General features: G+C 51.4%; 1 protein-coding gene across 1 annotated transcript; it reads right to left on the bottom strand.

Annotated features, from left to right (window-relative positions):
• Positions 1-13321: 13321 nt before the first annotated feature.
• LOC122427526 (chymosin) lies at positions 13322-23654 on the bottom strand. The gene is made up of 9 exons (XM_043447077.1): positions 23504-23654; positions 20420-20570; positions 19538-19655; positions 18632-18750; positions 17195-17394; positions 16499-16612; positions 15027-15171; positions 14305-14403; positions 13322-13596 (listed from the first exon to the last, which is right to left on the bottom strand). Exons 1-9 carry the CDS (start codon positions 23563-23565, stop codon positions 13459-13461), a joined length of 1146 nt encoding a protein of 381 aa, XP_043303012.1. The 5' UTR covers positions 23566-23654; the 3' UTR covers positions 13322-13458.
• Between the last annotated feature and the right edge of the window lie 244 nt (positions 23655-23898).

A 23898-nucleotide genomic window follows, 5' to 3' on the forward strand; every position in this document is an offset into this window, starting at 1 on the left:
TCTTCTCTTTGAAACTGGATAAAGGGGCAAAAAAAGAGGGGGAAAGCTAAGACTAAGAATAGTTCCTTAAAAAGGAAAGAGGTGTTCCGATGTCTTGAAGTTTGTTTTAATTTTCTCAAAAACATCATCTGTAAATGAAATGCTCAAGCTCAACTGTTTTAATGACAGATGGGTGCTCTTTTAAGTCAAGTAGGCTTGGAGCACTGTGCTCGCTGGTAAGCACAAGCAGATATGGCCGTGTTGATCTGGAAAGTCAGGATATGCAAGGAGCTGGGCCTAGACAGCCCCTATTACAAGTCCAAGTTGCTCACACTCCCAGACACGCAATCCTTTCAGCTATAATTTGGAGCTATTAGGGCATATCTTTTAGAGATGCCAAGAGAATCGGATGAGATATCAACCACAAAACCCCTTTCACAGAATTAGCACTAAATAATTAGTAGACTTCTGAGCACCTCCATGAGATCTCAAAAAAAAAAGGTTCAAAACATAACCAGGGTGCCTGTTGCCGCTTGCTGGCAGCGTACCTGAACTCAGGTGGCGTACTACTTGGAACACCCCTGAGCGAGCCTCTGGCTTCTGCCTCTATGGGACCCTTAGGACAGCACCGCATTTTCCCAAAAGCAAGGATGCCTCCTTCCAACTCCCCTGTGGCACTTCACCATGTCCTCAGAATTCCCTTCTGTGACAGGAATAAGCACAGTGGTAATTAAAGCTGTGGTGGGTGCATGCATGCCTGCTAAGTCGCCTGACTCTTTGCCACCCAAGGGACTGCAGCCCGCCAGTTTCCTCTGTTCATGGGATTCCCCAGGCAAGAATACTGGAGTGAGTTGCCATGCCCTCCTCCAGGGGACCTTCCTGACCCAAAAATCGAACTCATGTCTCTTAAACCTCCTGCATTAGCAGGCAGATTCTTTGCCACTGAGCCACCTGAGGACCCAAGACCTGATGCACCCAAATAAATAAATAATTTTTAAAATATGTACTTACTATTTCACGGTTTCTGTGGGTCAGGGACCCAGGCACAGCTTAGCTGGGCCCACAGGCTCAGGGTCTCTCATGAGGCTGCCACCAGGTATCCGCTGATGCAGCAGTCCCCTTGGGGCTCAACTTGAGGGCAGGGATCTGCTTCCAAGCTCACTCACGTCCTTGTCGGCAAGACTTGGTTTCTCCAGGGCTTCTGGACTGAGGGAGACAGTCCCTGTCCCTCCTGCTGGCCAAAGGTCACCCTCAGTTCCTTGATGGGTGAACCTTTTCATAGGGCAGGAGACAAAAAGGCAATTTGCTTCCTCCGAGTGAGCAGGTGAGAGGCAGAAGTGGGGCAAGTGAGGCGGGATCTACAGTCTTTGCCAACCAGCCCCAACACTGATTCTCCATCATTCCCAGGTATTGGCTATCAGCAATTCATTCAGTGTGGCCCACACTCAAGAGGACTGGGGCATGGGGTTTTGCGGAACAAGTGTCCAGCTGTGATGTCTTGCCTTCAGTCCTTGGTTCTCTGAGTTTATGTAAGGAGATCATTGCTATGGTTTAGGGGGCAGGGGGGCTATGTTGGGGATATTTTATGATATTCTAATGAACTGGTCCTGCAACAGCCATAGAGAAACGTCACCCTCACGAGAAAGATGGCAAAATGTGCTCTGAAGGAAGTGGATTTCCAGTGTCAGTCTTCTGAGGAGGAGGGTCTTAGACAGGTGGGGTCGGTGAGCGCCTCTACTACACCTTCCTTTTCTTGGAGACCTCAAAGAGGGAAACTGTCTGGATATGAGCTTCAAGGCAGAAGGCAATAAAATGACATGGGAGGCAGCATAATGGTCCCCAAAGTTGTCCACGCTGGGATTCTTGAAACCTTTGAATATGTTACTTTAACACGGAGATAGGGGTTCTGCACATGTGACTAGGTTAAGGATCTTGAGGTGGGGGGGATGATCATGGATTACGTAGGACCCACGAGGGTCTTTATTAGAGGAGGTGGAAGGTCTGAGTCAGGAAATGTGCCAACAGAAGAAAGTGTGATGAGACCATGAGCCAAAGAGTGCGGACAGCCTGTAGTCACTGGAAAAGTCAATGAGGAGGATTCTTCTAGAGGTCCCTGAGAGAATACAGCCCTCCTGACACCTTAGCTGTGGCCCACAGAGACCGATTTTGGATTCCCAACCTCCAAAATGATGAGTTAATATGTTTGTATTGTTTCAAGCCACTAAATGTGTACCAATTTGTTGCAACAGCAACAGATAACTAATACCTTTTGGTACCTGTTAAAAAGAAATGGAGATAGAGTGGGTCAACACATGGAGCTTAAGCCTGACTTCTAGGGAGTTGTTGCTTGTGTGTACTCCCCTTTGGGTCATCTAGAGCCTGTGCAGTAAAGCCACACACCTCAGCCCGGGCCAGAGAATTAGAAGGAGCTGCACCCTTCAGGGGACCACGAGGTGAAGGCAGTAGGGATTATCAGAGATCCCCGAAGGGGAGGTGACTAGCCTGTGAGGGCCACCAGCCTCTACTCTCCAATGAGAGAGTCTCTTAACCACGCCCACCCTGGAGGGGCAAGTCGTATTCCTTGGGAGATGGAAGTCAAGGCTTATAGGGGATACCCCATACCCCTACGCTGACATCCTCTGCAGTACCAGGAGGCCTGACATGAGAGTCCCCTGCTACAGGGCCTTAGATGCTGGGGGGTGCCCACCAATAAACCTAAGGAGATGATCAAAGCTGCAGGAAGCTTTAGGGGCAAACCCTAGAGACAGGGCCTCTTCACCAGCCTGCTGTGGAGTCTCTGATGAAGCCAGCCTGCAGCCACTCTCCCTGCCCAGAAGGTATCCCCATCAGGTCACAGCTCTCAGCTGTCCTCTGGCTTCAGCTCTCAAATCCTCCCTCGAACTTGTTGGGACTACAAAGATGACATCTTATCTGGTGTGAGAAAAATTTATAAAAACCTTTCTGGGTGTTCCGGAGCCTGGTGAAGTCCAGCTGGCCCTTCTGGAGTAACAGAGCTGTAGGAAGTTGGTCATAGGATGCCCCAGGGAGGGACAGGCTGCTCTGAGTCCAGGTAGAGCACGCAGAGAGAGCAGCTGAGCCAGCCTGCTTCCCTTTTGCTCCGTGCAAAGTCATGGCCCATGTCAGGGGCTCTGAATAGGACCATACCTCCCAGACTATAAACTGGGACACTCATTGGCATAAGAAACATTCTGGCAAATGGAATCTGATTTCAGAATTACCATATTTTCTAGGACACTGAAAACAATTGAAAGAACAATGGGACAGAGTGTTTAAATTCTAAAATACAGTCTCCCTCAATAAATCTGGCCACAAGAAGCTCTTGATACCTGCCATCCCTACAAAGCCCCAAAAGGGGAAGGTCATGCTTTCCTCACCATTGGTGCTTTCTCACCTAGTGCTAGGTGTGTGTCATAAATAGTTAATGAAAGAGAGAGAGTGAAAGAAAGCATTCGCTTTGACAAGGCCCAGACAAATTCCCAGCAAATTTGTCCCAGACTTCATGCCAGAGCTGCCAGCTATTTGGGAAAGACCACACAGGCTTCCCCCAAGGCTCAGCGGTAAAGAATCTGCCTGCAGCGCAGGCAACAAAGGAGACGTGGGTTCAACGCCTGGGTCAGGAAGATTCCCCTGGAGAAGGAAATGGCAACCCACTCCGGTCTTCTTGCCTGGAGAACCTCATGGACAGAGGAGCCTGGGGGCTACAGCCCATAGGGTCGCAAAGAGTTGGGCATTACTGAAGTGACCAAACACACATGCACAGTCTCCTATTTCACCCTCTTTCACCTCTCTAGCTCAGTACCTCCCGGGGGGCAAGGGCTTTTTCAGGGTCCCTCTGCCCCTGTTGGGGGAGACACACTGGAGCCCAACTGGTGCTTGCACCTGACCAGTCCCAGAACAAGCTGCAGTGTTTTCAAGCAGGCCAGGCAGCTTTAATTCCCCCACGCCTACTCCCCACCCCCAGGAGCTGAATGGGAAAGGACAGATGAGAAGCTGGGTGGTGTGGGGCTGACAGACACAGTGGGGAAGGGAGGGCACCCCTTCAGGATGCCACTTGTTATGAACTGAACTGCGTCCCTCCAAAATCTATATGTTGAAGCCCAAACCCCAATTGTGACTGTACTTGGAGGCAGGGCCTTTAAAGAGGTCATTAAGGTTAAATGCGGTCATAAGGGTGGGGCCCTAATCCAATGTGACTGGTGTCCTTTTAAGAAGAGGAAGTGACATCAGGGGTGTGCGGCGCAGAGGAAAGGCCAAGAGAGGACATAGCAAGAAGGTGGCCATCTCATCTGCCAGTCAAGGACAGAGGACCCCGGAAAAACACAGCCTGCCAACACCTTGATCTTGGACTTCCAGCCTCCAGAACCAAGCGAGATAAATTTCTGTTGTATAAAGCACCCAGTTTGTGGTATTTTGTTATAGCAGCCCTACCAGATCAGGACACTTCTCAAGGTGAAGAAGATGCAGAGGTCTGAGTGGTCAAAGGCGAGAAAGAGGCCTGGGAGACATGCACAAGTGCCCAGTGAACTTTGCCAGGGAGCAGGCTGTGGGTGGCAGAAAGCCCTTCCTCTCCCTTAGATACTTAAATAAACCCTTTGAGTCCAGTCCAAAACCATAGCCCACCAATGGATAGAGTATCCATAGGGCACCTTCTGTGCCAACCTGTCAATAGGTCTCTCCTTCTTGAATCTTCTCACATCCCAACTTCTCTCCCTAACTGGTCTGTGTCTGGGACTCCCTGGAAATCTGTGGACTCAGGAACATGCTTGGGATTTCTCTACTCTTTGCATGTTATTCAAACCCCCCAGGGCCACAGGCACGGTCACCAGAGCTCTGGCCCCAGCACCCCACCCCTACAGCTGAGGGCTGCCTGCTCCATTGTCTCAGGAGCTGGTGTCATGAGACTGGCCACCAGGGTGACTCCAGGAGTCCTGCAGACACAAGGCTGAGCATCATGATGGCCAGTTTTCCCACAGTCCACTCTACTGCTTATGAATGATTTTCTTAAGGAGAAATGTCCTCAGGGAGCTAGAATGGGTACAGTGACTGAGATTTGGTGCTGGCGGTGGGGAGGGATGTGGGGAGGAAATGGCATACAAGACTCCCCAGGCCACAGTTCAAAGCTGCAGGCCTTGTGGCTGCCCCTGCCGAGGAAGCTCCTTGATGCCTCTCACAGACCTAAATAGAAAACTTCAAGGACACAGCTATTCTGGTTTCAATGCTAGATGGAACCCTGGGAAAGCAAGGAACTCTCAAGTTTCGTGGCCCAGGCCAGAGGGGTGGGCAAGGACTAAAGGGGCAAGGCCCAGCACCTCTGATGGAGCTTTATTGTCACCCAGAGGACGTGGCAAAGGCCCTGAGCAGTCTCAGAAAAGGAGGTACAATTCCACCAGCCAGGATAGGGAGCTGACCTTGGTCTGCATCTTACCAGCACCAGCCCAACTCCAGAAAGCATCTCCTACAGCAGGTCCTGGCTGTTCACCAGGCTCCCTGGAGCGCAAACTCCTTGCGGGGATGGGGGAAGAGCTGTTCTGCTGGGGCAGATACAGCTCCCAAGCCCCTGGGGCATACACAGTAGCCCATCCTCGCCTGGCCAGCTCTAGCTCAAAATGTAATTCTGATATAACAGATGATCCAGAGAGGTCAGAGACAGAGGGGCCCAGAAAACAGAGACTGGAAAGAGAAAAGCTAACCAGAGAGAAGACCAGTGAGTGAGGGGTTTGAGAGCAGAGACCACATCTTCCATCTGTCCAAGTCTCCTGCTGAAGCTGGCACTGTGTCCTGTACATAGTAGGCACTGAGTGAATTCTATTGTTTGGCTGGCCTGGGGTTGAGTGTGCTAAGTCGCTTTTGTCATGTCCGACTCTTTGCGACCCTGTGGACAGTAGCCCGCCAGACTCCTCTGTCCATGGGAAGGAGGAAACTGGAGGTAAGCAAAGCTGGCATTTGAGATTGGGTCACTAGAGGGCACTCCAGGACAAGAGCTGAGCACCCCTCACATTATTTTAAAAATTTAGAGACAACGGTTAGGAGTATGTTTATTCGTTCAACATACATCTTCAGAACAATTATTCTAAGGGTTATGAAGTTTGTTTATTCATTCAACATACATCTTCAGAACATAACACTAAGTGCTATGAAGGATGCAAAAGGATTGAGATACGACTCTCGTTCTCAAAGTGAAGTGAGGTGTTAGTCCTTTAGTCGTTTCCGACTCTTTGAGACCCCATGGACTGTGGCCCTCAAGGCTCCTCTGTCCTTGGGATTCTCCAGGCAAGAATACCGGAGGGGGCTGCCATTTCCTTCTCCAGGGGATCGTCCCAACCCAGGGATCGAACCCGGGTCTCCCACACTGCAGGCAGATTCTTTACTGTCTGATCCATCAGGGAAGCCAATGTATCCATATTTATCTACCAGTAACTTCTATTTTTTAAGAGTTGATTAATCTTCAAATGGGCTGCCCGGTGACTCAGTGGTCAAGAGCCTGCCTGCCAATGCAGGAGACATGGGTTCGATTCCTGGGTTGAGAAGATCCCTGGAGTAGGAAATGGCAACCCACTCCGGTATTATTGCCTGGAGAATTTCATGGACAGAAGAGCCTGGCAGGCTACAGTCCAGAGGGGTTGCAAACAATCAGACATGGCTGAGCACGCAGGCAAACAATCTTCACACACTGTTCCTTCTACCTATAAAGCTTGTCCCTCCCTCATATCTGTATGCCTTCTAGCCTCTTGCATGTCATCTTTTCAGGGAGCCTACCCTTTCCACTTTGCTTTATAACATAACATGTTCCCACAGAGCTCAGTCACCTCACCACACTCCACTTTCTCCAGTGGAGCTTAAAACCATCCAAATCGCTACCCAGTTTACACACTTCTTGTCTCCACAGTCCATATTCCCTACAGGGATCCTTGGGGGTGGAGGTTCTGTGTGCTGTGTTCACAAAAGGACATGGTGCATAGGACAGAGCTTCACACCCAGTAGGTACTCAAAATATATTTTTTTAATAAACAAGGTTGGTGACAATTCTAATTAGCCTCAAGTAAACTGAGTGGCCAGGGTACTCCTACTGTTTGAAGGGTAGGGTGGAAACTGTGCGCAGTACGGGGGCTTCTCAGATAGGGAACATTGAAGCTGATCCTGAGGGATGAAGAACAGCTCACGGGTCAGAGAAAGTAGAAGGGGACAAGGCGCAGAGAGAAGGGCAGGAGCAGAGGCCCAGAGGCCAGCCCTGCAGGGCGGTGGGTGTGGTCACGGCTGAAGGACAGGCCAGATGTTTCTTCTGGCCTCAGCAGGAAGCTACTGCCTTCTCTGGTCTGTCAGGGCCCCTGCTCCAGACAGGGCTCCTGGGCAGTGTCCAGCTGTGTCCTCTGCCTGCCCAAGGTTTCCCCCTGCCGCTACCTGCTCCTGGTGTGTATATCACTTGCAGTTCCCGCTATCTAGGGCTTCCTGAGGTGGGCAACCTCCAGCACTCCCTGTGAGGAGATGTTCTCCCCTTCTGCGGCTGCAAGGGAGAAACAAACTGCACAGCTCAGAAAACAATCCATCATTTTGTCATAACATTTCCATTTCAAAGACTTCCTTTCCAAGCTTCTCTCTGGCCAGAGCTTCCTCTCATTAGCATGAAAAGAACTGGCAGGGAAATGAGTGACAAGGAAGGAAGAGGAGCTGGGAATAGGGCTCGTGTATGTGCTCAGGGGCAGGGGTGGGGCAGGGACTGGCAGGAGACCTGGAGACTTTGTGTGTGTGTCTGTGTGTCTGTGTGTGTGTGTCTCTCTGTGTGTGTCTATGTGTCTTTGTGTGTGTCTCTGTGTGTGTCTGTGTGTCTGTGTGTGTGTGTCTCCGTGTATCTGTCTATGTGTCTTTGTGTGTGTCTCTATGTGTGTCAGAGTGTGTGTGTCTCCATGTGTGTGTGTCTCTGTGTGTGTCTGTGTGTCTCTGTGTCTCTGTGTGTGTGTGTCTGTGTGTGTGTGTCTCCATGTGTGTGTGTCTGTGTCTCTGTGTCTGTGTGTGTCTGTGTGTGTGTGTGTGCCTCTGTGTGTGTCTGTGTGTCTGTGTGTGTCTGTGTGTGTGTCTTTGTGTGTGTCTGTGTGTGTCTTTGTGTGTGTCTGTGTGTGTGTCTGTGTGTGTGTCTGTGTGTGTATGTGTCTGTGTGTGTCTGTGTCTCTGTGTGTGTGTGTCTGTGTGTGTGTGTCTCCATGTGTGTGTGTCTATGTGTCTCTGTGTGGGTCTCTATGTGTGTCTGTGTGTCTGTGTGTGTGTGTCTCCGTGTGTGTGTGTCTGTGTGTGTGTGTGTCTGTGTCTCTGTGTCTGTGTGTGTCTGTGTGTGTGTGTGCCTCTGTGTGTGTCTGTGTGTCTGTGTGTGTCTGTGTGTGTGTCTTTGTGTGTGTCTGTGTGTGTCTTTGTGTGTGTATGTGTGTGTGCCTGTGTGTATGCCTTTGTGTGTGTGTGTCTGTGTGTGTGTCTTTGTGTGTGTGTGTCTGTGTGTCTTTGCATGTGTATGTGTGTGTGTGTCTGTGTGTGTGTCTTTGTGTGTGTGTGTGTCTGTGTGTGTGTCTTTGTGTGTGTCTGTATGTCTCTGTGTGTGTCTTTGTGTGTCTGTGTGTGTCTGTGTGTGTCTCCGTGTGTGTGTCTGTGTGTCTGTGTGTGTGAGCTAGCTTGTCTTAGCACTTAGGAATCATGCCTCCAGGTCAGATACTTGCCTGCTCATATCACAAGGCAGAAGTCCCCACATTGTGCCAGAAAGTCCCCGGGGCACTGAGGAGCTTAGGACTCAGAGAGGAAAGATGTTGTGCTGTCAGGGACTCGAGCAGAGACCTACGTGTCATAAACAACTAAGTGGCGAGATAAACGCTGTTGTAAAGCTCCCCGCAGAGCAATTAGGACACTGGGAGGTTGCAGTCCGGTGGAGTTGGAGAGGGCTCACCTCAGGACAGTTAAAGCTGGTCTTGAAGGGTGGGGAGCAGTTCACAGGTCCAAGAGTGGAAAGGGAATGGCATGAGCCAAGGCCCGGAGGCCAGGCCTGCAGGGCACTGGGTGTGGCCACACGGTGGGAAGAGCGCAGCAACTGCCCCAGAGGGTGGACACCCTCCTGGCCTGGTTCTCGCCAGCAGACAGTGCTGGTGAGAGACACAGCAGGGAGTCACTGACCCTGGAGGGTCTCTGCCAGCATCACAGCGCCTCACTGGCCTCCGGGCTGGCTTCTTCACAAACAAACGACAGATGTGCTCCTAGCAAGACCCCTTCATCACCTTGCAGTCCCACCTCCCCCCCCAACCTGCTGAAGAGCCTGGCATGGGCCCCTTGGCAGAAACTTCAAACCCTGCACACAGCTTGGCTTCTTCTCTCCCCTTCAGCATCCTCCCTGCACGTGCTAAGCCATTCCCCAGGCTCACAGCGGGAGGGAGAAGGTACCTGAGTGTGCAGTGGATACAGTTATAAAGATGGCAAGGAAACAGGAGACAAGCAGCAAGTAGTATGACTGATGAGAACGAGCGAATCACTCATTCAACAGCACCTGATGGGGGCATTCCACGAGTTAGGCCTCCCAAGATATCAAAGAGAGGAGTGTCTGCCCCTAGGGAGCCCACAGTCCTGGCGGGAAACAGAGAAGAATATAAAAACGCCAAGTGGACCCTAGGGAAAGGGTTGGGCCCAGCAGGCGCCACAGGAGGGCGCCAAACCCTTGTCAGGAATCCTGAAGAGGGCTGGACTGAGGGGAGATTTGGAGGACAAAGGAGGCAAGGATATACAATGGAAAAAAGACAACCTCTTTAACAAGTGGTGCTGGGATAACTGGTCAACCACTTGTAAAAGAATGAAACTAGAACACTTTCTAACACCATACACAAAAAACTCAAAATGGATTAAAGATCTAAATGTAAGACCAGAAACTATAAAACTCCTAGAGGAGAACATAGGCAAAACACTCTCCGACCTAAATCACAGCAAGATCCTCTATGACCCACCTCCCAGAATATTGGAAATAAAAGCAAAACTAAACAAATGGGACCTAAAGAAACTTAAAAGCTTTTGCACTACAAAGGAAACTATAAGTAAGGTGAAAAGACAGCCCTCAGATTGGGAGAAAATAATAGCAAATGAAGCAACAGACAAAGGATTAATCTCAAAAATATACAAGCAACTCCTGCAGCTCAATTCCAGAAAAATAAATGACCCAATCAAAAAATGGGCCAGAGAACTAAACAGACATTTCTCCAAAGAAGACATACAGATGGCTAACAAACACATGAAAAGATGCTCAACATCACTCATTATTAGAGAAATGCAAATCAAAACCACAATGAGGTACCATTACACGCCAGTCAGGATGGCTGCTATCCAAAAGTCTACAAGCAATAAATGCTGGAGAGGGTGTGGAGAAAAGGGAACCCTCTTACACTGTTGGTGGGATGCAAACTAGTACAGCCGCCCACTATGAGAGAACAGTGGGAGATTGCTGTGGAGATTGCTTAAAAAACTGGAAATAGAACTGCCATATGACCCAGCAATCCCACTCCTGGGCATACACACTGAGGAAACCAGATCTGAAAGAGTCACGTGCACCCCAATGTTCATCGCAGCACTGTTTATAATAGCCAGGACATGGAAGCAACCTAGATGCCCATCAGCAGATGAATGGATAAGGAAGCTGTGGTACATATACACCATGGAATATTACTTCAGCCATTAAAAAGAATCCATTTGAATCAGTTCCTAATGAGATGGATGAAACTGGAGCCCCATTATACAGAGTGAAGTAACCAGAAAGATAAAGAACATTACAGGCATACTAAACACATATATTACTATGAATTTAGAAAGATGGTACAAATAACCTATTATGCAAAACAGAAAAAGAGACACAGAAATACAGAACAGACTTTTGAACTCTGTGGGAGAATGTGAGGGTGGGATATTTTCAAAAGAACAGCATGTATACTATCTATGGTGAAACAGATCACCAGCCCAGGTGGGATGCATGAGACAAGTGCTCCGGCCTGGTGCACTGGGAAGACCCAGAGGAATCGGGTGGAGAGGGAGGTGGGAGGGGGGATCGGGATGGGGAATACGTGTAAATCTATGGCTGATTCATATCAATGTATGACAAAAAAAATAAATAAATAAATAAAAGTTGGAGAAAGGAGTAGGAGTGTGGAGAACGTTCCAAGCAGAGATTTCTCTGCAGCAAGGAGAAACTCCAGGAGCGGACTGTGAGGCTGCCATCGCCCATGAGCCCCAGAGGGGTGCTGCCCGCTGAGGACAGGGGTCACCACCCAGGCCAGTGGGCAGAGGTTGCAATAGGGGCCATTTGGCCCAAGCTTCTTGTTTGCGAAAGTCATCATATTTAGGACTTTCTACATTATCTCCAATTGAGGTTTGGATGTTTACAATTTGTTAAGTGCAATCCATTGTAATATACCTCAATTTTTATGAGCCTGCTCAGTTGTTGGTTTTTTTTTTTTTTTTAATCTAAAAGAAGCCTAACAATACAGAAAATGGCCCAGTTCTGTCTCATTCTTGGCAAACAGGCAGCACCGATTATAGATAAGAGAAGTGAGGCTCAGACTAGCCACCTAATGCATGCTAGAACTTACTCAGCACCGCACTTGCCTTTCTGATCCTGTAAGGCTCGAGCACCAAGGATGTCCTCTGCCCTTGGGGTCCCAGGATATTCTCTTGTGTCCTCTGCCCCAACCCACCCCAGGCCCCTCAGTTCCCTGGGGACTGCAACCTAAGCCCTTCTTCCTCCACATCACTCTCCACAGTGCAGCCTGGCTCCTTCCCTCCCAGAGGCCCCCAGTTCCCTCCTCGGCTCACAGACCCAGAAAGCCACTGCCACAGCACCTCCACCGCCCTGGGTCCCCCGTTTTGTTTGTCCTCAGGTATGGCTTCCTCAGTGGCTCAGAGGTAAAGAATCTGCCTGCAATGCAGGAGACGTGGGTTTGATCCCTGGGTCAGGAATATCCCCTGGAGAAGGGTATAGCAACCCACTCCAGTATTCTTGCCTGGAAAATCCCATGGACAGAGGAGCCTGGTGGGCTAGTCTATAGGGTCACAGAGTCAGATACGGCTGCAGTGACTTAGCAAAGCACAGCACACCACAGCTGGGAAAGACCCCAGGAGACGCCCCAAGAGGGTCCCGTCAACAGGACATCATCCACATCTCCTGCTGGGGGCCCTCCCCCCACTTCCTAAAGGACAGTCTCCTTTGTGAAGTGTCACAGCCAAACCTCTAACTTCAGGCTCTCTGAGATGCGCTACGTGACACCTGCTCCTCAGGTCTTTGCAGGGCACGTGTGGTCAGCACACACTGCAGGCAGGGACTAGGTAGTAACGTGGCCCCAGTCCCCCTTCTGAGAGTTCAGCTATTATAAAGGTGTGATTTAAAGCACAATCACCATACTGGGGACAAGACTGGCTGAGATTTAGAAAAATGAAGCCTGATCAATTGCGCTGTCCCCTTTGGAGAAAAGACTAGAAGGGGTGCAGAGAGAAGGGAGGGAAGGTGGAGGGAATAAACATGTACAGGTCTGGCCAAGGGGCCCAGCACTGGGACCTCCCAAGGAAGTTGGTTGGCCTGCCCATCACAGCACCTCAAAGTAGCATGACAGAGAAAAACCTCTGACATATGCCTAGATGCCCTTGTTCTGACCCCTTGATATTTGTGTTTCCTCAGTGGCCTCTCCCCTGCTCAGGAGGAGCTGCAGGGACCTGTGAGCCTGGGTGGTCTATTCACTGACATCTGTGCTCCTTGCCAGCTTAGACACGCCCACCTCTGTGAGCTGGTGGACATGGGTCTGCCCCTGAAATGTAGCCACTTTTCAGGCACTGGCGAATCAGGTTTGAAGCATCTAAGACAGAGGATGGGACTCTTGGCTGCGGTTCTTCCCCATGGCAACCCCAGGACCCTCAGACCTTCCCAGATACCCTTTGCCTGTCCCACTGTCTGCTCCAAATAGCCATTAAGCCCTTCTCTTAATAGACCATAGACCTAGAGCCATTCTCTCCCTGGGAGAACATTCTCTACTCAATTCCACCTCAAGCCCTTGTTCCCCAGGTACAATCTCAGCCTAGAAAAGTCTTCCTTACTGCACTCTTTCCCTAAAAATATGTAGAATGAGAAAACAAGAAGACAAGACGGATCTTGTTTTTAAAATCCTGACCTGATTTTGAAATGGCCAATTTCCTTGTAAAGGTCTCCACCTATCAACTCCCCAACCCTCCTCTATGCATGTGGCTCTGGCTCTGCTAGACACACCACATGACTATCACATCCCACCCCCAGAGCGGTGCAGGGGTTCAGCCCCAAAGGAAGCCAGACTTTGCAGAAAGACAACATTTATTGAGAATCATCTGTCTGAAAACCTCATCTGTGTGTGTGCGCGTGTGCTCATGTACATGTGTGTGTGTGTATGTGCAGCTGTGTGGGCACAGTGAGGTTCTTGGTCAGCGATGTGATCAGATGGCTTTGGCCAGCCCCACGAGGTTGTTGACCCTGTCAAAGACGCTGTAATACTCTCGGATGAAAACATCCCCCAGGATCCAATGACGGGAACGACTGTCAGCCTGGAAGCCACTGGTACAGAAGTCCTCGTCCTGGGAAAGGGAAGGGGGACATGAAGCTGGTTCCAACCCCAGTTGCTGTGTCTTTCCTACCCCACCCCCTCAATCATCTTCTCATCTATTATTTCCTTTCACCCTTGAAATCACCTTCGGAGGTAAGCAAACAAGTATCAGATTTGCCTGCTCAACAAATGAAGAAATTTATATTCAGAACTAAAGTGACTGAATCCAAGATCATCTAGTGGGTCCCCTCCCCTCTCACTTGTCCTCCCCAACCCCCCCACCCTCCTGCTTTAAGCACCTACGGCCCTGATGACCTCCCTCCAGAGCAGGCGTGGGGATCTCAGGCCTTGACTGTTTGGGGTGCTGAGGATTAGGTTAAAGCTGAAGCCAGAAGGGCAGTAGGGACAAAGTTTGGATGCCCACAAACCCCAGGCTACTAAGAAAAATCCTGAACAAAGCCCAAGGCCCCAGGGCTTAGAAGCCAGCACAGTGGATGCAGAGTCCTACAAGCAGCCCCCACCCTCCCTTGGGCCCTGGGGCCTGTCCTTCTGGTTTGCCCTACTTCTCCCAGGATGAGGTTGCCCCAGGACAGCCTCATCCTACTCCGAAGGGCCGGGTGGTCTAAATGTACAACCTGTTCTGTCCATCTAGGCCTTGCCTCTTATCACCAACATGCCGAGTTGCCAAGAGAGAGGAGGAGAGCTTGGTGAAGCCAGGCTCCTCTCTGGAGATGCATACCTGGTTGGTATAGGCGGAGGGGGTCAGTGGGTACATTTTGCCATTTATCTCAAAGACCACAGTGGGCATGCTGCTCAGGCTGTCGCAGTCGATGTCAAACTAAAGAACAGAGGGAGGGAAGTCCTCTTAGAAGGGCTATGGGTGCGATCTGACTGCCAGAGGAAGTCAGAGGAAGTGCGCTCTGACTGCCAGAGGAAGTCCCAGGCAGGACCCCTTGCTCTACACTGGAGCCGAGCAGAGGGGAGGATCTGCTACTCAGAGGACCCCAGGGAAGTTCTTGGATCTCAAGGGAGTCGCACTGATGGGGACCACCTGTCATCCAGCCGAGGGACAGACACCAGCTGGACCCAAGGATGGAGACAAGGAGGGGTTGGCCTCGATGTTTCCCTCCAAGCCCAGCCAGAGCTCCCAAGGACACTGGGAGCACTTAGCTGACAGGCAGAATGCAGGGAGACTCATCGGTGAAGGGCAGAGCAAAGCTCAGAGAGTCAGGGATGTGTGACCCTCTCTGGGGACAGGAGGTCAGACTGCTGTCATTGTGTGAGACATGGGAGCCCCTACGCCAAGTGGCCAAAGCTAGAAGAGCCAGGTCATCGTGAAGGCCTCCCACCCCCTGCAGGGGAACAGGCCCCTCACCATTTCCCTCTGTCATTGCTTCCATGTGCAAAGGGACTTCCCTCTTCGGAGGTTCTGGGGAGGTGGGGATAAGGGTCTGGCCTCACCTCGCCATACCGGTTCTGGGTGGCTCCAATGGCCTCCTGGATGTTGAGGATGTCGCTGCTGGGCCCGACCAGCAGGGAGGTGCCCGTGTCCAGGATGGCCTGACAGCCACCGTCGCAGGCCACAACCATACCATTGATGGTAACACTGCAGAGGGGAGACAGGGTGGCCCTGCAGCGCGTCCAGCATCCAGCCCTCCCTCCTTGGACCCCTTCCAGCCTCCCCTGCCAGGGACCTTGGCAGGAAGGAAGTCCAGCCATCCCAGGTCCTTTTCTTTGGGCTCCTTCTTAGAGCCCCCATAACTTCCTGAACTCAGAGAAAAAAACCCAAAATCATTTTCTCCCAACTCAGCAGTGGCTAAATGGAGGTCACTTGACCTTCTCTGGGACAGAAGGGTCAATGAAACAACAAAGTTACATGCACTAAGGGAGAGGATAGGAGGAGCACTGCAAGCTTTGCCGAAAGATCTGGTTTCCAGTTTTCTCCTGCCATGTCCTTGCTGCAAGTTCCCCAACCTTTCTGCACTCAGGCTTCTCATCTGCAAAATGTGTCCATTAGCACCCCTTCCTTGACTTCCCCAGGGGATGGTCACGAGGTTCAAGCTCAATGTTAGTAAATTACAAAATGAAGATAATCATGGCACCGCTCCACAGGATTTCGGTGAGGAGCAAATGAAGCAGTCACATTCTCACCCAGCACAATGCCTGGCAGGTAATAGTCCTGGGTAAGCACAGTGACCACGTTAAGCAGCTTCAGTCCTGTCTGACTCTTTACAACCCTTTGGACCGTAGCCCACCATGCTCCTCTGGCTATGGGATTCTCAGGCAAGAGTACTGGAGTGAGTTGTCATTTCCTTCTCCAGGGGATCTTTCCAACCCAGAGACAGAACCCACGTCTCTTATGTCTCCTGCAGAGGCAGGTGGATTGTTTACCACTAGCGCCACCTGGGAAGCCCTAGATGAGGCATCCCTGGTAGCTCTGCTGGAAAAGAATCCACCTGAAATGCAGGAGACTCCAGTTTGATTCCTCAGTCTGGAAGATCCCCTGGAGAAGGGATAGACTACCCACTCCAGTATTCTTGGGCTTCCCTGGTGGCTCAGATGGTAAAGAATCCACCTGCAATGCGGGAAACCTGGGTTCAGTCCCTGGGTTTCCAGGGAAGATCCCCTGGAGCAGGGCATGCAACCCACTCCAGTATTCTTGCCTGGAGAATTCCATGGACAGAGGAGCCTGGCGGGCTACAGTCCATGGGGTCGAAAAGAGTTGGGACACGACTGAGCGACTAAGCACAGCACAGAACAATCTTATTAATAAAGTGTAAGTGAATGATCAGCAATCTCACTATCAAGGACCCTTGGCCTTGGAGCATCTGATTCAGACTTGGATGTGACGAGCAGCTGGGCTGAGCCCTGGATCCTCACGGCCCCACTCTTGGAGTCGGCCTCTAGCAAGGCCATGGCTGCCTCTCACCCACCTGTCCACAGTGAACTGCCAGTACTTCTGCACAGTCACGGGTACCCAGTGCAGGGATCCTGTGTAGTAGGATGGGTCAATGGCCCCCAGCGTGAGCATGCTTTCCTGGCCATTCCTGAAACCAAGGAAAGGCATGTTATTGCACCCTGACACTGTGGCTTTGAGAAGAGGTATCCCAGCCCCACACAGGGCAGAGGCGATTCAGACCCCTCCCCACTCTTCTCCCACCCCTAACCCCCACCTCCACCCCAGAGACTTCAGATGAGCTCTCCCAGCTCTTCTCCCAGCTGCTCCAGGCTCTTCTCTAATATCTCCTGCATACTGAAAGGAGAAGCCTGAACTCCCTCAGAGCCTGCTAGAAGCATCTGAAAATCTCAATGACATCAGTAAATGATTACTGAGGCCTATCACTTTGCAAGAAAAAAAGAGGTTAAAATCCCCTGTACAGAGATAGAGTCAAGCTTCTTTTTTTTAAATGACAGAAATGAAGGTCAAACTCCGGCCCAGTGGACCCTGGCTGCATCCATGACCATGTTGGGGCCTTTAGATAGAGGGTTAGATGTGCCTGGAAACAAGGAGAGGTGTGCTTAGATGCTGGAGTCCTTGAATTGCAGTGTCCTCAAAGAGGTAGACCCTCCTCATTCAGTGGTCCCTGCCAGGCCGTGGAAGTCTGGCCCAGGCTGGGTGCAGCTCCTACCTGTCCATGTAAACCGAGAACACGTCTTGGGCCACCAGGTGCCTGTTCATCATGTTGTCAAACACGGGCACTGAGTACTCTGAGGCGAGCGAGGGGTAGGCCATCCCCAGGATCCCATCGAACTCGGCATAGGTGAAGACGTCACCAGGCTCCTGGGTGCTCAGGCCTACTGTCTGCTGGACATCCACAATGTCGGAGACCTGCAAGAGAGGCAGAGTGAGCTCCACCAGCGGGCCCTGCAGCCAGAGGACCCATAGAGGGCTCAGAACAAGCCTGTCTTTGCCAGCCCGCCTTGCCCTCAGTGGGCAGTGTAGTTATGTGAGCTTAAGAGAGAAAAGCTTCCTTTTTCAGCTCTGTGCTGTGGTTTTGAGGGAATTGGTCTGACGAGCCAGGGGGCTGATTGGCAGGGGAAGAGAGGGTACAGGTCGGGGTAGAGAGAGCAGTGCTCATGGTGCAGAAATTGAGGATGAGCCGAAAGAACAGGGTGAAACAAGGGCTGCTCAAAGGGCCCTCTGCCGGCCTGCAGCCCTTCCATTGGCTGCACCCGGGGCACCTCCCAGGGAAGCGCTTGGGAGAGCAGCAGGATGGATAGAAAGAACACGCACGCGGTATGCGTCTAAAAGACCTTGCTGTGCATCCTCGCTTTGCCATGTGCTGTGTGACCTTGGACAAGTTCTTCTCTGGGCCTTCGGGCTCACAGCAAAAAAGACTTCAGCCAGACCCCAGGAAGAACTCAAGGAAGAGCAAGGTGATGAACACCAAGGGATACTGCTTGATTTTAATTTTAGATGGTGGGTGAGGATGGAAGGAAAGATGCTAACATGTATTGGGTACTTACTACTTGCTGGCCATTGAATCAAGTACTTCAGAAGGAAAAGAGGGCCGAAAGCAAAAGGAACCCTTGTCCAGAGGGCACACATGCTTTCTGGCTTGAAAGGATGCACTGCTCTATGACTTATAAAGTGAAGTCAAATCCAGAGGCGGAGACGTGGGTCTGACAGCGCCCACCATCACCAGCTGTGTGACTTCAAGCAAGTTATCAGCTCATCTGATCCTCGGGTCCCTCATCTGAACAATGGGGGTGAGACTAGCTTCCTCAAAAGGTTGTTGAAAGAACTAAATTTAAGATGAGATCACAGTGACTATGGCAAGGTCAAGTGAAAAAGGGGTTGGGAAGATGGAAACTGGACCCAGAGAAGCCTCTCGGGTGGGAACTGACATGGGAAGGAAAAGGGGAAGGGAGGGAGGGACACCCCGCAGCTGCTGCTGGCTAAGCTCCCTCTCCGAGTCCTCTCCCAGGGGGGCCACCCACAAGGGCAGGACACAGAGAGCCCCTTGGCACCAGCCGTGGCACAGCCCGGAGCCAGGGTGTCTGGGTGGGGCAGTGGCTGGTGGGGAGGGGAAGGCAAGGACTGGCTGGTCCCAAGCTCCACTCACAGTGACGGTGTCGTAGCCCAGGATGCCCTGCATGCTGCCTGTGCCATAGCGGATAGACAGGGGCTTGCCCAGGTTCTGGAAGGTGGACGACTTTCTCGGGTCGAAGCGCTGGTGGTTTTCTGGAACACAGGCTCAGGGTTAGTGGGACCCAGAGCATCTTCTCTCCACCTGACAGTTGCTAACAGGGGCTAAATCCTTACCAGCTCTCATGAGAATACGGTCTCAATACTAACCATTCTCTCTACTGAAAATAAGCAGCCAGTTCTGTCTGGATCCCGCAAAGCTCAGTCAAGAAAATTATTCTTTGCTGCTCAATCCACCTCTCTGACCCCCAGTGCTACCTTCATAACTTTCAAACAAAAAGAAAAAAAGAAAGCCATCTCTATGGTTTCCAGAGACTAGCATATACCAGCTTTGTAATTTCCAACAAGTCTCTTTGCTTCTCTCAACCTTGGTTTCCTCACCTGATGAATAAGGATAAAAAGAGCACCGATTTCCCAAGATGGTTGGAGAAATAAATTATTTACATATATTTAGTGTTTTCTCAGTGCCTCTCACTTTATTCTCTTAGAACCGACTGGCATGTCGTGGCCCTATTTTATAGAAAGAAAAACTCAGCACCCAGGAGGGTAAGGTGTCTGCCTTGACTCCTAACAGAGCCGAAAATATAAAACAAAGTTCCCCCATTTCTAATTGGTGCTTTATACATCAGATCTGTGATTTGCACATCTACCCCAGTCTGCGGCCAGTGGAAGGGTTGAGCAAGAAGATAGGACACAACCAGGAGCCTGGGAATGTCCAAGCCAGCTCTCCCCACAACACGCAGACACATTCCACCCCAAGCCGGGCCACCCTGACCACGACTGGCAGAGCAGAGGGGTGGGCAGGGCCGGGGGTATCACTCACTGCAGGCATTGCTCTTGCAGTAGATGGAGGGTACCCAGAAGTCGGAGGAGCCGGTGTCAAACAGCACAGTGAACTCCTGGGGCGGGGTCCCGAGGTAGATCTTCCCAAAGTACTGACTCTGGGGACAGACAGCAGCGGGTCAGGCTGAGAGCACCGCGTGAGGGATTGGGGAGCTTTGATGCCCAGCCCGGAGCCTGTTCGGTTCTGTAGGCTCTGTGATTTTTGCCGCAAATCCTGCAACCCCTGCTGGAATCGCCCCCAGAGCAGACACTAGAGCAAAATGTAAACCCTGCCTGGTAGGGAGCCTGGGCCACCGGCCAGGGACAGGGCCACAGAGGTGGGACACCATCTAGGTACAGACCCCAGACTCAAGGTGCCCCAGCCACACCTCCTTCCAGCTCTCTCTGGGTGTCAAAACTGGGGCTTAGGTGGGGGTGGGGATGACCTAGATAAGGAAACGATGGCACAGAAGAGAAAAAGGGTGGGTTGTTTACTGAGTGACAGATGAGAGAGACAAGCTCCAGAAAGGAAGAGGGCATAGGGGGCGCTCCTGACAGTGGGCACCAGCTGCCCCCTCCCTGCCCAGTCAACCTAAAACGTGGGTTCCCTGGACCTGAAAGAGTCATGTGTGAGGCTGGATCTGGGAGCAGACCATGTGTCCCCAAGGGATGCTCTCTGCAGGCAGGTCATCTGGGCTCAGACCCTTGAAGGTGGGAGGACCGGTTTTGCAGGGCCTGCTGGTTCCTGAGAGCTACTGAGGGGTGGGAGACAGCCTCACACACCCCCACAGGGCTCCCTGATTCCTGAAAAAGGGAAAGGGGGCGCAGGGTGTCCATCACGCTGTGCGGGGATCACTACTGGGAGGCTGGCAGAACCACTCACATCCAGGTAGTTGGTCAGGGGCACGCTGGCCACCTCCCCGAGGCCGTAATACTTGCTGCTGACGCCATACTGCTGTTTCTGCAGGAAGTCCTCCAGAAGCCCACGCTCCTTCAGCGCCTTCCTCAGAGGCTTGCCTTTGTACAGAGGGATCCTGAGGCAAGGGGAAGAATAAATGATGAGGTGGGCATCTCCCCAGGGCCGCCCAGCCTCAGAGGAGCCCAGAGGCTCTGGGCTCCATAAGTTACTTCTCCATTTTTGTACCATTACCTAAAGTAAAAGTTGTGTTCTACATTAGCCCATGCTGGCCATTACCAACTGCGATGCACTCTGATATTTCCAACTGCTTTCTCTTTTTTAATGCTGGTGGAGACTCAGTCAATGTATTTCAGAAGCCACTAATCAGCTTCCCTGGTGACTGGGCTTCCATGGTGGCTCAGACAGTAAAGAATCTGCCTGTAATGCAGGAGACCCAGGTTTGATCCCTGGGTCAGGAAGATCGTCTGGAGAAGGAAATGGCAACTCACTTCAGTATTCTTGCCTGGAGAATTCTATTGATAGAGGAGCCGGACGGGCTACAGTCCGTGGGGCCTCAAAGAGAGACGTGACTGAGCAACTAACACACACGATGGGTTTGCAGCTCTGCAGTTTGAAAGACACTCAGCATATTCTCATTCGGTCGCCAATCCTTGCTGTGGGCCTACTATGTGCCAGGTACAGTATGGGGTACCAGGGACACATGAGAAATGTTCAGTCTCTACCTTCTAGGAGCATACAGTGTGGGGAAGAAAATGGTGTCCCCCACACTCTGGAAAAAGATATGACTATGCTCCCACCCTTGGCCAACCCTGTTCTCAGCTCTCTGTGCAGCTTAACATGGGTGGAATTTCTTCAAACGGGTTCTGCACAGAGCATGGTCCCCAGTGAATATGGTTAGAGTTTAGATGATAGATGATGGAGGCAGATCAGCAGGAAGAGATCAAGAAGGAGAACAGCAGAAGCTGGTTGGAGACTCAGTCTCGGGAAGCTGGTGGCTGGTCAAGGCCCTCTGAGCTTCAACTTCTGTGCAAAATGGATTGTCTCTTCCTTTCCAGCCACTCTCGGGCACTGCTGTGGACGAACTGAGTGACTTAACCTCTCCAGCTCTTAGTTTCCTCTCCTGCAGAGTGGAAGACTAGAGCATGATGGTTCCCAATGTCACCCAGCTCTGAGTCACGTGGTCCTCCTCCTTGGGGCTGTTTTAAGGACAACTGGAGCCTACAGGTGTGAAAGAGCTTTGAGGGTAATAAAAGGGCAGCAGGTTTAAGACTCATAAAGAAAATGGGTTTTCTCACGTTGTTCATGTCTCAAATGGATCCCATATGGAATGCCTCATATATTAACGACGGTCTCTCCTCTGGTGCCTCCCGCCCCCAGCCCTCATGTGTGACTTCGGCTGGGACCTGATCTATTAATAGAAATGAAAGGTTCTCCAGACGTTGCTCAGTCTTTGTCTCTGATGACAGAAAAGGACTTCAGCCTGAAAGGAAGGAGGCTGGGCTGAGCTCCTGGGAGTAAGCCCACGGCTGTCCTTTCTCGTGTCTCCACGTCCTTCTGCTTGTTCCAACTCTGGTTCCCTGTCAGCTCAGGATCCACAGCTGAGTGTCTGGTGACTCTCAGAGTGGTACCTGCGACTCTGCCGATCTGTCCTGTCTCGGCACAGGACCCAGAGGGCCACCCTCAAGGCAAGCGAGGCTCAAAGGCAGTCTACCGCCCCATGCTAAGAACCAGGAATGCAGCCCTAAACATTTGCAGCTCCAACCACCGTGGAAATCTCCACCCCACTTTTGCCTCCAGATGCCGTGCTGAGCCGGCCAGGTGCCTGGCACTTGAAAGAACTCCACTTTTAAGACCACCACCAGCAGCCCCCACTGGTGAAAGGCACTGGACCCCTTTTTAGGGACCCTACTTCCCAGGGATGGATTCAGGTTTCCCTGGGCTCAGGCCTTGACAGAGCTCGAACCTGGGAACCAGAGGTAGTGTGGTTTCAGGCAAGAGTGCCAGTCCAGGGGACTTCCCTGGTGGTGCAGTGGTTAAGAATCCAAGCTTCCGCTGCAGGGGGCACAGGTTCGATCCCTGGCTAGGGCACTAAGATCTCAGATGCTGCGCAGTGTAGCCAAAAAAAAAGTACCGCTCTATCTAGGACCAAGTCTTGGCTCCTCCATATCTAACCACAAGGCCTTGGACAGCTCAAGGACCCTCCCTGAACAGCAGTTTCCTCACCTGTGAAATGCAAAAAATATTATCTACCTAATCCCTTAGGCTTAGTGAGAGTATAGGTAAAGCCTTAGTTAAGTGTCTGGCATCTAGTAGCAAGCACTCAATAAATACCAGTTATAATTTTGGGAGGAGAACTTGGAAACTTCACCCACAAAGGATGTGGCGCAGCAGGAAACTCTAACAGATGCACACATAACTCCTACAATGTGCCAGGCACTCTTCAGAGCATTTTATAAATACTAACTCATATACCCCTTATGAGGGCTTCCCTGGCTCATTGGGTAAAGAATCTGCCTGCCAATGCAGGAGACTCGGGTTTGATTCCTGGGTAGAGAAGATCCCCTGGAGTAGTGAATGGCAACCCACTCCAATTTTTGCCTGGAGAATCCCATGGACAGAGGAGCCTGGTGGGCTACAGTCCATGGGATCGCAAAGAGCTGGACATGACTTAGCGACTAAACAGCAACAACTTACCCCTCAGGACAACCCTATGAGATGGATACTTCTGTCATCCTAAATTTACAAGTTTACGTTATGTTCACGATGAAGCTGAGGATCAGGCAGTTTGACTCCAGAAGCTGTGTGCTTAATTCCCACACAGCTCATCTGATCCCCTGTTCTTGTTCACCACACCCTCAAGAATAGGGGAATGCTTTAGAGAAAAAGGCCCCAACATAAAAGGCAAAACTGTCTGGTAACGATTATCCCGGGAACCTGCCGCATTTCCTCGAGGTCTCCCAAGGGGAACCAATGGCTGGAAGACGAGGGAGACCCACCCAGATCAGATGCAAGTGATGCCCATCCCCTCCCCTGGGGCCTGACACTCACCTGGTGATCTCGGCACCCTGGGAAAGAGCGAAGACGGCAAGTAGCACCACGAGACACCTCATTTTGGATCTGGGTCCAGCCACCACTGCAGCCAGGGCCCACTCCCACAGCTTTTATAGAGGGTGCGGGGTTCCCTCTGGCTGGGAGCCCAAGCGGCAGAGATAGTCCCTAAATTCGGGCCACTCCACAAACACATTAAGATAGCACCCAGACTACACAACACCCACTCTGATAAGGGCCATGGGTTCCACCACCCCGGGGACTTCAAAGTTGAAGGGTACGCATGACTGATCTTCAGGCCTCCCTGACCTGATTTCCCCTTTCAAACAGGACTTCTTGAGCTAACACAGGTGGGGCCACAGCCAAAGCCCTATCTCATGTCCCACCTTGTGGTC

Source organism: Cervus canadensis, chromosome 2, assembly GCF_019320065.1.
Source record: "Cervus canadensis isolate Bull #8, Minnesota chromosome 2, ASM1932006v1, whole genome shotgun sequence".
In the NCBI taxonomy this organism is placed as follows: Eukaryota; Metazoa; Chordata; class Mammalia; order Artiodactyla; family Cervidae; genus Cervus; species Cervus canadensis.